Source organism: Rattus norvegicus, chromosome 8 (genome assembly GCF_021556685.1).
Source record: "Rattus norvegicus strain SHRSP/BbbUtx chromosome 8, alternate assembly SHRSP_T2T, whole genome shotgun sequence".
Classification (NCBI taxonomy): Eukaryota; Metazoa; Chordata; class Mammalia; order Rodentia; family Muridae; genus Rattus; species Rattus norvegicus.
In genome coordinates this window covers 83,717,160-83,733,256 of record NC_141541.1, presented here as the reverse complement: position 1 = coordinate 83,733,256, position 16,097 = coordinate 83,717,160, and the positions used below count along the sequence as shown (strand labels likewise).

Below are 16,097 nucleotides of genomic sequence, written 5' to 3'. Positions count from 1 at the left end.
TGCCTTCACTCACAACAGCCTACCTGGAAGGGTAGCTCTGGGCACTTATTCGAATCGTTTCTAAAACACCACAGGCTCGCAGCTGCTGGACAATCCGTTTAGAGTCAAACCTTAAAGCAATTTTATGTGTTAAGGCTTCATAGCTACCGAGTGATGCAGACCATGTGCACAGGGAGGCCTGGGCTTCAGACTCCCAGGCAGCAAGATTCAGTCCCATTGCCCCTTCACCCCCAACACACGTACAGAGCACCAGACACATTGACAGAATGTTCTGGAATAGTCTTTCTGTGAGGCTAGAAGCTGGGGGTGTAGGTAGGTAGGGGAAGGAGGTCTAAGGGGGATGATGGGGAAGGGGCCACCTTGTGGGGGAAAACATGTACCAACAGTATCAACAGGTAAAAAGATGTGTGGGCGGTAACATTTTGGCTCCCATCCAATGGAGGGATGCCCTTCGGTGTGACTTTAACCAAGCAAGTGAAAGATCTGTATAAGAACTTCAGGCCTCTGAAGAAAGAAATTGAAGAAGATCTCAGAAGATGGAAAGATCTCCCATGCTCATGGATTGGCAGGATTAATATAGTAAAAATAGCCATTTTACCAAAAGCGATCTACAGATTCAATGCAATCCCCATCAAAATCCCAACCCAATTCTTCATAGAGTTAGACAGAACAATTTGCAAATTCATCTGGAATAACAAAAAAATCCAGGATAGCTAAAACTATCCTCAACAATAAAAGGACTTCAGGGGGAATCACTATCCCTGAACTCAAGCAGTATTACAGAGCAATAGTGATAAAAACTGCATGGTATTGGTACAGAGACAGACAGATAGACCAGTGGAACAGAATTGAAGACCCAGAAATGAACCCACACACCTATGGGCACTTGATTTTTGACAAAGGAGCCAAAACCATCAAATGGAAAAAAGATAGCATTTTCAGCAAATGGTGCTGGTTCAACTGGAGGTCAACATGTAGAAGAATGCAGATCGATCCATGCTTATCACCCTGTACAAAGCTTAAGTCCAAGTGGATCAAGGACCTCCACATCAAACAAGATACACTCAAACTGATAGAAGAAAAAGTGGGGAAGAATCTCGAACACATGAGCACTGGAGAAAATTTCCTGAACAAAACACCAATGGCTTATGCTCTAAGATCAAGAATCGACAAATGGGATCTCATAAAACTGCAAAGCTTCTGTAAGGCAAAGGACACTGTTGTTAGGACAAAACGGCAATCAACAAATTGGGAAAAGATCTTTACCAATCCTACAACAGATAGAGGGCTTATATCCAAAATATAAAGAACTCACAAAGTTAGACTGCAGGGAGACAAATAACCCTATTAAAAATGGGGTTCAGAGCTAAACAAAGAATTCATAGCTGAGGAATGCCGAATGGCTGAGAAGCACCTAAAGAAATGTTCAACATCTTTAGTCATAAGGGAAATGCAAATCAAAACAACCCTGAGATTCCACCTCACACCAGTGAGAATGGCTAAGATCAAAAACTCAGGTGACAGCAGATGCTGGCGAGGATGTGGAGAAAGAGAAAGACTCCTCCATTGTTGGTGGGATTGCAGACTGGTACAACCATTCTGGAAATCAGTCTGGAGGTTCCTCAGAAAATTGGACATTGAACTGCCTGAGGATCCAGCTATACCTCTCTTGGGCATATACCCAAAAGATGCCCCAACATATAACAAAGACACGTGCTCCACTATGTTCATAGCAGCCTTATTTATAATAGCCAGAAGCTGGAAAGAACCCAGATGCCCTTCAACAGAGGAATGGATACAGAAAATGTGGTACATCTACACAATGGAATACTACTCAGCTATCAAAAACAATGACTTTATGAAATTCATGGGCAAATGGATGGAACTGGAAAATATCATCCTGAGTGAGGTAACCAAATCACAGAAAAATGCACATGGTATGCACTCATTGTTAAGTGGATTTTAGCCCAAATGCTTGAATTACCCTAGATGCACAGAACACATGAAACTCAAGACAGATAATCAAAATGTGAATGCTTCACTCCTTCTTTAAAAGGGAAACAAGAATACCCTTGGGAGGGAATAGGGAGGCAAAGTTGAGAGCAGAGCCTGAAGGAATGCCCATTCAGCCTGCCCCACATGTGGCCCATACATATACCGTCACCAAACTAGATAAGATGGATGAAGCAAAGAAGTGCAGGCTGACAGGAACTGAATGTAGATCTCTCCTGAGAGACACAGCCAGAATACAGCAAATACAGAGGTGAATGCCAGCAGCAAACCACTGAACTGAGAACGAGACCCCCGTTGAAGGAATCAGAGAAAGGACTGAAAGAACTGAAGGGGCTCGAGACTCCATATGTACAACAATGTCAAGCAACCAGAGCTTCCAGGGACTAAGCCACTACCTAAAGACTATACATGGACTGACCCTGGACTCTGACCTCATAGGTAGCAATAAATATCCTAGTAAGATCACCAGTGGAAGGGGAAGCCCTGGGTCCTGCTAAGACTGAACCCCCAGTGAACGTGATTGCTGGGGGGGGGGTAATGGAGGGAGGATGGGGAGGGGAACACCTATCTAGAAGGGGAGGGGGAGGGGTTAGAGGGATGTTGGCCTGGAGGCGGGGAAAGGGAATAACAGTTGAGATGTAAATAAGAAATACTCAACTACATAAAGATGGAGGAAAAAAAAAAGAAGCCTACAGTAGCTTGGGGTCTACCACTGTTGGTAGCCTACAGACACATATGCTCCCTTACATATGCAGGGAGGCTGGGTCCTGGGTGTTTAACCTTGGCTTGCAGACAATTATTTCAAGCTCAGGGGTGTAAATATGTAAAAGGTAGCCCTGCTTGAATGATTAAAGAACTCAGAAAGTTCATGGGAAATCTCAGAAAAACTCCAAAATCTTCGTACTCTGAATGAGAAAAAAACCCACAGTCTGTGTTTTCTTTTCTTTTTTTTTTTTTTGGTTCTTTTTTTCGGAGCTGGGGTCCGAACCCAGGGCCTTGCGCTTCCTAGGTAAGCGCTCTACCACTGAGCTAAATCCCCAGCCCCCCAGTCTGTGTTTTCTGTTGGTGGTGCTTTTTTTTTTTCATTTTTGTGCGTTTTGGTGCGTTTTTCCATTTTGTTTTGAGACAGGGTTTCTCTGTGTAGCTCTGGCTGTTCTTTCTAGACCTCACTCTATGAACCAGGCTGGCCTCAGACTCAGAGATCCACCCGCCTCTGCCTCCTAACTGCTGGGATTAAAGGCGTGTGCCCCCTCTGCCAGACACGACTTAGTCCCCAGTTGTGACCTGTTTGGGAAGGTTATGGAACCTTTAGGAGTTAGAGCCTTACTAGAGGAAGCACATAGTGTGTGCATTGGGGGACAGGAGGTGCTTTGAGGGTTTGTAGCCTTGGCCCATTTCCAATTAGCTCTCTCTGCTTCCTGTGCGCGAATGGAGATGTCAGGTCTTAGCTTCCTGCTCTGACTGTCTGCTGCCTCTCCTCCTCCTCCTCCTCCTCCTCCTCCTCCCCCTCCTCCTCCTCTTTCTCCTCCTCCTCCTCCCCCTCCTCCTCCTCCCCCTCCTCCTCCTCCCCCTCCTCCTCTTCTTCCTCCTCCTCCCCCTCCTCCTCTTCTTCCTCCTCCTCTTCTTCCTCCTCCCCCTCCTCCTCCTCTTTCTCCTCCTCCTCCTCTTCCTCCTCTTCCTCCTCTTCCTCCTCCTCCCCCTCCTCCTCCTCTTTCTCCTCCTCCTCCTCTTCCTCCTCCTCCTCCTCTTCTTCCTCCTCCTCTTCCTCCTCCTCCGCCATTAGAGAGAGTCTCCCTCCCAAAGCACTAGCCCAAGAACTTTCTTCCTTAAGTTGCCTTTGGCCACAGTAGGATGTCACTTTTGAAGGGCTCTCCTTCTGTGACAGGAATACTCACTCAAAGGGCAGCTTCTCATCATTTGGCTTGATGCACCGGACGTAGTGGGGTGTGGTGGCATTGAGGGTTTCCATGAGCAAGAACAGGGAGCTGCGGAACTGGGAAGCAGGACCCGGGGTCAGATGTTACTCTGTAATAACTCACTGCTTATTGCAGACAAATAAAGATGATCATAAGAAGAGGTAACTTTGGGGCTGGAGAGCCAGTCAGAGAGCACTTGAGGCTCTACCGAAGGACCTTAGTCTTGGTCCCAGCACCCACACTGGGTGGTTTACAGATGCCTGTAACTCTAGCTCGAGGTGCTCCAACACTCTTTTCTGTCCTCTGTGAGCACCCGTGTCCTCACATATATACACCCCTACACACATAAAGAAAAGTTTTTAAAACTTCTTTCAAAAGAGGAGGTAACTTCGCACAAGCAACTGTCAGGGCAGGCTTTGCGCTATGACTGTGGTTAACAGGTACAGCCTACCTGACCAGGGTTCCCTGGCAGCAGAAACCTAATACACCATGTGACTACTCATGGGTAGGGAGGGAGCGCTGGGATGTGCTAAACTGAAGTTAGGTTGAAGATGGGTTGTCTGAAGCCAGGCCCGGGCTGTGCGTCCACGACGGTCTGGCTCCCCCGAGCTGGCCTTACCGTGACCGTCTCCCACCTCGCCCCCGTGTACCTTGTTCCCAACCGTGGTCCGGAAGTGCTTGGTGTTCGGCTTGATGACCTGCTTTGCAGATTTGACTGTGATCATTGCCCCAAAGGGAGAAGACGGAACAGGGCTTTCTTGAAAAAAGGCGGCACAGAGATGAAACTGGAAGGGAACAGGGAGGGTTTTAGTATCCCTACCCGCACAGACCAAATACACAATCGTGACGGCTATCTAAATGAGCGGATCCAGGGTGATGGTTCCCGCCACCTCCACAGCCAGAACTCCATTATGTATGGAGGGCCTCCCGCATGGTCATGCCCATGGCTTCCTGGGACTGAGAGAGAGGACAACTGTACAAGTGTCTAAATGCATGCACTGTGCCATCTGGCAGAAGAGAAGAGACATCCCCTGGCTCTGCTGGGCCCTTTGGCTCAGCTGGACTCTCTTCAGAGCCCAGCCACCCCTCTCTGTAGATCCAAGCCCTACTTACAAATCAGGGCCATTAGTGGCATCCGGCCACACCCTGCTTACAATGTTGAACCCATATCCCTATATCTATGTGTATATGTGGATGCTTTCATGTACAGTGTGTGTGTTCATGTGTGTAAACGTGTATGTAAACATGTGTATGGAAGCCAAAGGACAATCTTAAGAACAGGGTCTACCTTGCTTTTGAGACAGGGCCTCTCATGTAGAGTTGGCGCTTACCCAGATCAGAATACAAGAAGACTAGAAAGCCCCTGTTTCTGCCTCCCCCACTTGCTGGGGTGACATGTGTGTACCACTGCGCCTGGCTTTTTTACATGGGTTCTGGGACTCGGATTCGGGCTCTCATTATTGTATGGCAAGCACTTACTGAGCTAGCTCCTCGGAGCCTTTCGGTTTTTGAGGCAGGGTCTCACTGTGTAGCCCAGGCTGACCTACACCTGATTATGAGTGTATAGCCAAGGCTGGCCTCGGTCCTGCCTCTGCTCTCTCATCTTTATTTGCCCCTCTTTTGGGGCATCCATACTCTGCTGTGAATCGGTTGTGTCAAGGGTCTGTCTTCTGTTGCTCTTCATTCTTTTAAAGTGGATAACGGCCTCCAAAGCGGGACCCTGGGCATTGCCTAACGCACTCCAAAGTGGGGGAGGGGTGGGGGGAGTGGGGAGTGTGTGTGTGTGTGTGCATGTGTGTGTATGTGTGTGTGTGAGTGTGTGTGTATGTGTGTATGTGTGTGTATGTGTGTGTATGTGTGTGTGTGAGTGTGTGAGTGTGTATGTGTGTGTATGTGTGTGTGTATGTGTGAGTGTGTGTGTGAGTGTGTGTGTATATGTGTGTGTGTATGTGTGTGCGTGTGTATGCATGTGTGTGTATGTGTGTGTGTGTGTGTGTGTGTGTGTGTGTGTGAGAGAGAGAGAGAGAGAGTGTGTGTGTGTGAGCATTCCTGTGCCCTCAAGCACAGACTGAGTCTGGAATTCCCACCTGTCAGTTCAGGAGACAGACCTAGTCTGTAAGACATCTTCTAGACAGGACCCTGAGGTAAGCTTGGGCTAAGTAATCAGCAAAGAAAGTCAACTAATTCTGTCAGAAGATGTGAAAGATGCGACCACCATGTTTCAACACCGAATGCTCCTCTGTGAGCTGCCTTGCTGAGGGTGGCCTTTGTTTATACCCATCAGGGCAACTGCCTGGACTCCATGGGAACTGTCGAAACATCTGAGCACTTTAAATGACTGGATTGTCTAAAAGAGGGAAATAAATGTAGACCAGATGATTATAAAATGAAGGCCTAGCTATGGAATACCTTCTTCTTAAAGTTTTATCAGGAAAGATCTGAAGTGGAAAAGAAAATGGCCACAAGGCCTTCATTCATTTGGAGATAATGTTCATCACTCCAAGCAGTGGATTCTAGAACCTGATGCCCAAGGCCACACCCGTTAAACTTGGTTTGATTTTCTTTCCTTTTGTATGTGTGTGCATGCCCATGTGCATGCATGTGTGTGCCCATTGTATGTAGATGTGTGCACATGTGTGTATGTATTGGCATTTGGTGTGTCTTCATTCATTGCCTTGTATTTTGAGAGGAGCTCTCTCACTGAACCTAGAACTTAGTAACTTGTCTACTCTGGCTGGTCAGTAAGCTCCAGAGATCTGCCTGTCTCTGCCCCCTCAGTGTTGGGATATAGACAAGTGTTTTTTGTTTGTTTTGTTTTCATTTTTTGACTTGGGTGCGAGGAATAAACTTAAGTCCTCTTGCTGGTGAGGCAGCCATTTCACTCACTGACATATCCCCAGCTCCTTGGTTTTGGATTTCTTTGAGTGCCATGGGGACCTCACACTGTTGTGTATGTGTGAAGGGACATGGCTTCCACTATGTGCCCCTGGGAAGACCTGGCCATCAGGCAAGGTCACTGCTGTGTCCTCAGAAGTGAGAACAGGGCCTGACCCCCAGGTAGTGCCACATTCCTGTGAGTCAGGGAAGGAGCCTAGTGTGAGCTGCACTGGCCCGGTCAGCTGTGTTAGCTGACTCCTTTCTCTGTCATTGGCAGGTATACAATTGACCATGTTTTCAGATGCTAAAATGTACATTGCCCTCAATTCTAAAACAAATAAAATGTGATGCACGGATATACTGGAATTTTATTCAACTGGGAAAAAGAAGGAAATAAAAAAAACCACTTGGAGGTGCTGTTGCTACCCAGTAGTTCCTCTTTTCAACTCTACCCTTTCTTGTGTCAGGTACACAATGACCAGCAGCCCGTGCCCCTGGGAACCCTGCCAACCTTGCTTGCTCTGAGGACTTCAACCAGCATGTCGTAGACAGTGTCTCTGTTCTTCTCCAGGAACCCCTCACACTGGTACTCCACCTGTGCAGAGAGGAGCCCGTTACCCCAGAGGCCAGAGCACGAAGCATCAGGTACAAGCCAGTTCCCTCTCTCCCCTTCTTTTCTTTGTAGTGCATGGGGTCAATTCCGGGCCTTTACATGCACTAAGCATGCATTCTACCACTGAGCTACACCCCCAGGCTCTCTTTGTGTGTGTATTGTTAGGTCTCAGGCAGTACATATATCCAGAAAGGAACTCAATCCGGACAATAGGAGGATTTCTGGTGTTTAGATATAAGCCAACATTCCGCAGGAACTTGTAGAAAAGTCTGCTGTTTGACCAATCACCGACCCTATGGCCTGCCTCAGTGTACCTGTCATGTCAGAGCTGACTTCTGACACAACCCACAGCCCCCAGGCCTGCTCTAGCTCATAGGCTTCTCTACCCCAGATACTTGTTCTTATAACCTGCTATTCTAGTCCTGCTTTAGCTATCTCGCTAGTCTGTGTCTCTCTCTGTCTCTCCCCTCTCTCTCTGTCTCTGTCTCTCTGTCTGTCTCTGTCTGTCTGTCTGTCTGTCTGTCTGTCTGTCTGTCTGTCTCTCTCTCTCTCTCTCTCTCTCTCTCTTTGCTATCCCTCCACTATTCCCTCCTGCCATTCTCCCTTCTCTCGTCCAGTCTGCTTCTTTCTCTGCTCTGGACCCTTCCAGATGCCTAGAAATTTTTTTCTCTTTTACCAACAATAAAACATCTTCTCCTAATGGATTCTAGATGTGTGTCACTATGCCTGGTTTGTCTTACAAAGGGATCTGGGGACTGAACCCAGGTCCTGATGCTTGTAAGGCAAACATTTTACTGAGCAGTTGTCTCCCCCACTCCCCCCAGTGGGGCTTGAATCCAACCACAGCAGAAAAGTTCTGACCTGGGTATGGCACGTTGGTCAAGACATCACTGTACCTTGTCAGCAAAATGTTGGATGATGAAGGATGAGTTTGACATTCTAGGCTTCTCGAATAAAGAGTTCTTGTTGACAAAATTGTTATACAGCTTTTGAAGCCAGTTTTCATCAGTTCCATGAGGCAACTGGAAGAGAAGGGCAAGGAAAATCTCCAGTACAGAAACAAGATAGAAGAGGGAAGAAAGAAGCTGACCTGGGGGCACCAAGGTCATCTGCTGCCTCAGGGAGCTGCTGCACAGCAGTGGGCCTTCTCCCTTTAGGCCAGCAGTTCTCACATTTCCTAATGTTTCAACCCTTGAATATGGTTATTCATGCTGTGGTGACCCCAGCCATAACAATATTTTTGTTGCTACTTTAAAACTGAATTTGCTATTGTTATGAATTGTAAATATTTGTGTTTTCCAATGGTCTTAGGCGACTCTTGCGAAAGGGTTGTTCAACTCTCCCCAAAGAACCACAATCCACAGGTTGAGAACCACTGCTCTGAGAAATTCTAAACACTCATGTATCTTTGGCCTTATTAATCTTTGTAGATAATTATTTTTTATTATGAACAAATATATGAACTCTTTATCCCAATATTTAAATGGCTATACCAGTGTCCCTTTAGAAGACACTGAATGAAGACTTACATACATGCAGAATAGGCACTATTTTACTCTTCTCACAGACGCTTCAAAGTTCAAGGAAAGAGGACTGGGATGGGAACCTGGCTCCATTCCCAGTAGAGTGGGAAGGGCAACACCAGGTGTGTGTCTTCCCTACCCCCTCTCAGGGAAAATAGATTTTATTTGGCTTTTCTGCCTCCCATAACCAAGGTCATACTTCCTCCAGCTAAGCTCTTTGGAAAACCAGTTTTTTTTTTTTTTGGTTCTTTTTTTCGGAGCTGGGGACCGAACCCAGGGCCTTGCGCTTCCTAGGTAAGCGCTCTACCACTGAGCTAAATCCCCAGCCCCAGAAAACCAGTTTTTAATGCTGGCATTTAAACACTACCAGTTAAATTCAACCTGAAGAGTGAATTCCATACTCCATTGTGGCTCAGTGACTTCCGGGTCACCTTCAGTACTTACAAATACTTGAAGTCTACCTTAGCCTCAATACTCCTGGCTCTAGAACATTCTGGAACACTGGCTTGATGCCTGCAAGAGCTGGTGCATAGGTGGTGCTGGAAAAGGTGATCGGGAAGAACCACGGAACCAAGAATTCCAGGAAAGAATCACAGAGCAGTGGTAGTTTTACTGTGTATAAAAATGAGGGCATGATTTGTTCCAAGGCATGGTGTAGGGGAAGGTTATTGTAGATATGAGGTAAGGGTGTAGCCAGAAGCATCTAGAAGAGTCCCGAGCAGAGAGAGAAAGTAGACTGAATCTGACTGGCAGATTGAAGCGGGTCACAAGAGGAAAGAGAGGGAGGAGAACGAGAGGGGAAGAGAAGAGAGAACCAAGAGAGAAGAGAAAGAGAGGGACAAAAAAAGAAGGGGGGGGGCGAGAGCGCATAGCTGAAATGGATTGAGAAGCTGGGGAAGGGAAGCTGGAAATGGTTAGGACAAGGGTGGGGTGAGAGGAGTCACAGGTACTGAGAGAGCCCGGAAGCCTGGGTGCACTTTGGTATGCTAACAGGCGCCACAGTTAGCTGTTTGTCTGGTTTCTTTTGGACCTGAAGTAGTGTGTCATTATTTTTAAGCAAATATATCTTTGGGGGTGGTGACTGCTCAAGTGTCAGAAGCAACTGTTTCCAGTCCATTCACACTCTCCAGGGGGTTATTTGTTCTTGGGGCACAGGGTTGTGTTGACCCACCTTTAAGTGACTCCTACAGGTTCTCTGGAATCATATGGCTGTGACATTCCCTCCCGATCCGCTCCGGGTGACTCACACTAAACACAGGGTGGAGCCATTCACCGTACACCCTATACATCTGCCTGCCTGCTGGCCTCCAAGACAAGCTCCTTGCTGGATGTCACCCTAGGGGTTGTGCCTGGTACCAGGACAAATGACTGAATGAGGTGTCTACCATTTTCAAGTGGACTCTGGCCATCAGTCTCCCCCAGTCCCTGCTCACTAGTACCTATTGTGGGGTCACCTGGCTGGTATATCCTGCCCCATACCCTCCATTTCCCCAGCTCCTGAGCTGCACTGCCTTCCCCCAGCTGTTCTTTCCTATATAACCAGCCCTCTTGGCTATATGGCCTCTTGGTCTCTCAGTCCTCCACTCCTGCCCTCATGCCCCCCTCGCCCCATTCTTGTCCTCTCTTGCCCATCTCTCCTTTCATGGCCCAGTTCAGTCTGGACCCTTCCAGATGCCGCTGATTGTTCTTTCCCTCATATCTACAAATCACAGACAAAAGGGTGGGGTGCCTATTTAACATATCAGAGGGGGCCTGGCTACTAGGTTTTCTCTGCATCCCTTGGTCCCTACCTGTTACAGGGCCATCCTGCCCCCTACCCTAAATTCTCCAGCCCAGGAGGCTAGGTTGCCCTTCTCTATATAGTCCAACCATTTTGGTTCCCCTGCTCTTTGTACCATTGGCCTCCTGGCTGCTGCACCTGGTTCCCTGCTCTCCCCTCTCCCTCTCCTCTCCTCCCTCTCCTCACATGGTCCAGCTCAGGGTCACGCCCACTCTGGACTCTCCCAGATGTCCTTGCCTCTGACTGTCCTCTTCCGCATATCTATAATAAATTTTCTCCCTCTACCTTACCCATAGCCCGGCTCCTTTTTTCCCTGTATCTGTTATTCACTCACACACAATAAGCCTCCTCCTCCACCATGCACAGACGTGTGTCACATCTCATTTTTTCCATTCATACCCAAGGGTGGTACATAAATGTGCTAAGGTGGGAGGATCCCAGGCTCCCAGGGTTCAGGCTCCACATTAGTGTCTCAGATTTAATATCCAAGCAAATTTAACATCTGGCTTTCCATACATAGCTCCGAGAAGAAGCTCGGTGGTAGGCCTATCTGTAGCTACTCAAAGACTGAAAAAGAAGCCAGTTATTCTGACAGTTACCAAGCATTCTTCATCCAGCAACTCCAAAATGCCCATTTTGGCTTCGATCAGGTCAATCACAGGTTGATTGTCATAGAAGTCTATCAGAGTCCAAGGGATGTCCTCCTTCATGTATTCCTCTTGCTCAAGTTTAAAGACGTGCTGGGGTATCCCGGAGATAAGGTGGAAATTAAACAACATCAAAGAGAGACCTGAAGGGCTTGATGCAAGCCCAGAAGGTACAGATGTGAGGGTCCAATGTGTGATCAGAAAGACCCTGGAACACTGGCCACCCCTCCCCAGAACAGAGCCACTAAGAGGTCTCTTATGGGTCTGGCTGTCACCCTGACACCATCCTGAGTGGCTGTGGTCTACTGCTGCTCTCTGGGGACAAAAGCAGCCTCCTTAGCCTGGATCAGCCCAGCCAGGGCAGGGCAGCCAGAGAGAATGTCTGCTATGCAGGCAGTGGGCAAAACGTATTATTAGAATTCAGAGTTTCAAGGAGGCTTCCCCAGGATCTTGTTCAGGCTCCTCCTGGAGGATGAAGGAAACGGGTGACAGATGGGGAGGAAAGAAAGCACCCCAAGTTGTTCCAAAAAGGAAGCCAAAGATGGCGGTGCAGTTTCAAGATACAGCCACAAAGCGGCATAGCAACTCAAGGTATAACTCGAACTATCAGGGCATTTTCTATCTCTCGACCCATGCATGCTTGGATTTCTGAATGAGGAACTGGTAAAGGACTGTGTCTCTTTCCGTGCACGCAGAGGGCTGGGCATTCGCCCCAGGAAGACAAAGAGTCACCTACCAGGTTAAACTGCTGCTGCAGCTTTTCGTTAGCGTAATTGATGCAGAACTGTTCAAAGCTGTTTACATCAAACGTCTCAAAACTGAAACACAGTTGAACAATAAAATGAGAGCAAGCCCAGGACCTAGGTGCTCATTATAGCAAAGTGTGCATGTGCCTGCATGCGTGTGTGTGTGTGTGTGTGTGTGTGTGTGTGTGTGTGTGTGTGTGTGACGACTCCATAGCTTAAGAGGTTTGCTATGCTTTCGGCAAGTCTGAACGACTTCAAAGCTGCTGCTTGCTGGCTCCTTCTAAGCTGGCTGCCAGTTGACAAACTACCCTTTTCCCCACTGGCTGGACAGGAATCTGACTGTACATGATTCCTCTTCCCCAAGCCAGGCATTACAAGTGGCATACTGATTAATCCATGTAATACCAGAGTCGGCATTACTGTCCTCCCTCTACAGAATGGAAAATGACTGAGAGATTAGTTCCATTTCTTAGGACATAGCACTGAATCTGATTGGTAGTAGCACTTAGGCTTTCAACGGGAGAACACTTCTCTCCTCTCCCCGCTGACCATCCAGAGGGCAGACAGGACAATTCTGCCTTCCCCAGGCTGGCTTTCAGAGTTCCTGGAACAAAACTCTAAGGTCATTTAATAACTTAGCCCAGCAGGAAGCCACACACATCCCTGCCTTGTGTTCAGGCTTTAATAGCGGTCTCCAGGGTTACCTGGGTGACTTGTAAACTCGAGAGCCTGGAGCAGTCAGGCAGAATACAGTGATGGGGGATTGGATGCTTACTGCACAGCAGTGAGCCCCTTGGGGCCTGCGACAAGCAGGATTGTCTGAAGGAACAGCCTCGCTTAGCTCGTCAGCTGTGGCCACTCGTGAACCCAGGCCAGGATTTCACATTAGCTGATTCTCAAGAGGAGGTCGCAGTGTCCACTTTACCCTGACTCCTCTGCCTGTGGAGGGTTGAGGGTAGTGGGGGGTGAGCATCCTGCTGGGAGGAAGCCTGAAAAGATGCCTGCCTTTGTGTGCCTCACCTCTCTGTGCTCTAACTGCCTCAGGTGGAGGATTAATATAACTTCATTGCTTCACGGAGGGTCAGAGTCCAAGAGGCCATGGTGAGACCCAAAGGACAGCAAATGGTACCCAAAAGTCAGCTTTTAGCTTGCATCCCCATCCTCTACCCTCCTCTCCATGCCCAAGGCTTTGTCCCTTGTGGCTCTGGTCCTCTGGGGTCACTGCCCCACCGTAGGTCCCTGGACAGCTCCAGGCTGACTGGAGGCAGCTGTACCACTTTTTGTAACATTGTGAAGGCACCAGAAATGGAAGCCAGCTTGGACCTGGAAGGGACCAGGCCAAGGCCAAAAGGAGCAGGGTTTCCCTCAATAGGGCACAATGTCAAATGATGATCCTTTGTAGGTACCGTGAGCTGAAGTTTAAAACCTAGGGACTTACGACTTAAGATGCCAGAGGCGTGCTGTCTGGGACAATGGTTTGCACCAAGACCAGGGCGTTAAGGCTCATGGCTTGGTGACTTCTTCCACCTGACTGTCCTGACAATCCTGCAGGAGAGGCTCTCAGTGCTCTGAAAACATGCCACTGCAGTGCTGGAGAGTCTAGCCCAGAGGGCTAGCCTCAGACCCAGACATTTCCAAGCCTGCTCCAAAGAGCATAAACATACGACAGCCCGGGACATCAAAATTAAGTTTCCTTCCCTTTGCAGTTGAACCTCAAAGCTCCCGGCTGCAGTTTCACCTGTGCTAAAGGATGCTAACTTTTCCTGGCAGCCGTTGTCATATCTGGGTTAAGCTGAGCTCAGTTCCCCGAAGCCACGATATGTGTTAGGACCTGAATCAACACACAGGCCAGCGTGCTAAGGAGTGAGTGATTCACCCTGGGCCACAAGAGCTTCCACTTAGGGGGTAGCTGTGAATCCATGAACCAGTTTTATATCCACTACACAAGCGCTTCATCTCCCAACTAGTAATGTTAACGGACTCTAACAAGTTTTAAAATTTGTGAGCACTTTCATTGTACAGTCAGCCACTTAGCTGCAAAATTCAAGTTCTTCACTACAGCGGTCTGGAACTCTGTGGATCTGAATTCCCTCTCCTATCATACTACACAAACACACACACACACACACACATGCATACACACATACACATGCACACACACATACACATATATGTGTGCACACACACATGCACACATACATACACACATATGTGCACACATGCACACATATCTTTTTTCTCACAGTAGTCACTCTGACTTCTCCTTCCTTGCCTTCTTCACTAGTAAAATGAAGTCCCAGAAGGCAGGGACCTTTCATCGCACAGTGCCTGGCAAGTACTTATTTGTTAGATAAAAGTATAAACAAGTGGCTAGGGAGATGGCTTGGCAGTTAATAGCACCTACTGTTCATGCAGAGGGACAGAGTTCAGTTCCGAGTACCCAATGTTGGGTGGCTCACAAGTGCCTGAACTCCAGTGTCAGGGATGTGGCGCCCTCTTCTGGACTCTATAAGCCCTAGCACTCACACATGCACAAACCTACATGTACACACATGAACACACGTTTATAAAAATAAATCATTAAAAATATGAAGAAATATATTCCTAAGCTATGAAGTCCACTATTTTTAAAGGCAAGTTCTGGCTGGAGAGATGGCTCAGAGGTTAAGAGCACTGGCTGCTCTCCCAGAGGTCCTGAGTTCAATTCCCAGCAACCACATGGTGGCTCACAACCATCTGTAATGGGATCTGATGCCCTCTTCTGGTGTGTCTGAAGACAGCTACAGTGTACTCATATACACACAATAAACAAGTCTTTTAAAAAAAATAAAGGCAAGTTCAAGAAAATACAGCAAACACTTCCCACTTCAATGTAAGAGTTTTAAACTAGGCTACATTATTTTTTTTCCCAATTTTACTCAATTTTTTACTGGTTATTCAAATTATTTCTTGGGATAAGATAAGGTAAATAATTTACTAGCCTAATCCTGTCCTGTATTAGTATTTTAGAACTGTTGATATGTTTTCTTGAGAGCCATGAGTAATCACTTAAAATCTATATGAAACAGTCCCTCCCTTTGCTAACTCCCGTCAATACCTGGAACAGCTGGCTCTCCTGGGTGAAAAGTTGAAGGGCTGTGCCTCCCTTTTGTGTGAGGAGGAGTCCCTAACTGATGGAAAGTATCGAGTCTTTTCTGGGACAATCTTCCCAGTGGTGTGCCCAAGAGGCCAGGTGTGGTCTTGGGAGAGTGGCAGGGACAGAGACCGAGGGGGGTTCTGACAGAGACCGAGGGGGTTCTGACAGAGACCGAGGGGGTTCTGACAGAGACCGAGGGGGGTTCTGACAACTGGACAGCCCAGCACCAGGTTCCACCTTGCCTTCTGCAAGCACCTTCAGCAGGAGCAGGATCCAGGATCAGAAAAGCAGGACAGGGCAAAGAGAAAGATGAGACCAAACTCCAAAGTGGCCCAAGCTTTGTGCTGTTTGAAGTAGGGGTGGGACAGTTGAAGAAGGGGTGGGGCAAGCCGAGCCCTTATCTCTCAAGAAAGAACAGGAATGCAGATGTGTGAGGGAGGGAGACGGCAGGCCAGGCAGACTGGGGGATGCCATCCAACCATAACCAGCAGTTCTCCTGGGGGACAGGAGGGTATTACAGGGCTCAGTACTTCAGGGCCCTGTAGGGGATTGAAGTGGACCTCATCCCTCTGCCAAAGGACCAGCTGTGAACAGCTTAATTCTTCCAAGCTTTGGTGGTTACATCTCTAAGTGGATGGCTTCCAGATGGCTTGGACCAAGAAGCCTCTTACCAGGGGCCCTGTCACACAGTGATGTTTGCTGGTTTGCACAGTGAGTTAGTTTAGCATTTATTGTGTACCTGTGCTGTTGTAGGTGCATGTATGTGCTCATACATGTATGCACATGGAAGGCAGGGTATCTTCCACTATTGCCCTCTTTTTAGACAGGGTCTTTAGTTGAGCCTGG

General features: G+C 47.9%; 1 protein-coding gene across 9 annotated transcripts in view; it reads right to left on the bottom strand.

Moving 5' to 3' along the window:
• Positions 1-16,097, bottom strand: part of Myo5c (myosin VC) — a 77,203-nt gene that overhangs the window by 32,767 nt on the left and 28,339 nt on the right. For 8 of the 9 annotated variants that reach the window (XR_015626653.1, XR_015626654.1, XR_015626652.1 and 5 more), the window contains 7 exon segments: positions 12,106-12,187; positions 11,322-11,462; positions 8,316-8,441; positions 7,318-7,401; positions 4,580-4,714; positions 3,909-4,006; positions 24-110 (listed from right to left, as the gene is read on the bottom strand). Coding sequence is in view for 5 of the 9 variants with exons in the window: in XM_087562208.1 (XP_087418334.1) it covers positions 24-110; positions 3,909-4,006; positions 4,580-4,714; positions 7,318-7,401; positions 8,316-8,441; positions 11,322-11,462; positions 12,106-12,187 (753 nt within the window). In the remaining 4 variants the exon portion in view is untranslated. 9 annotated transcript variants of the gene reach the window in all.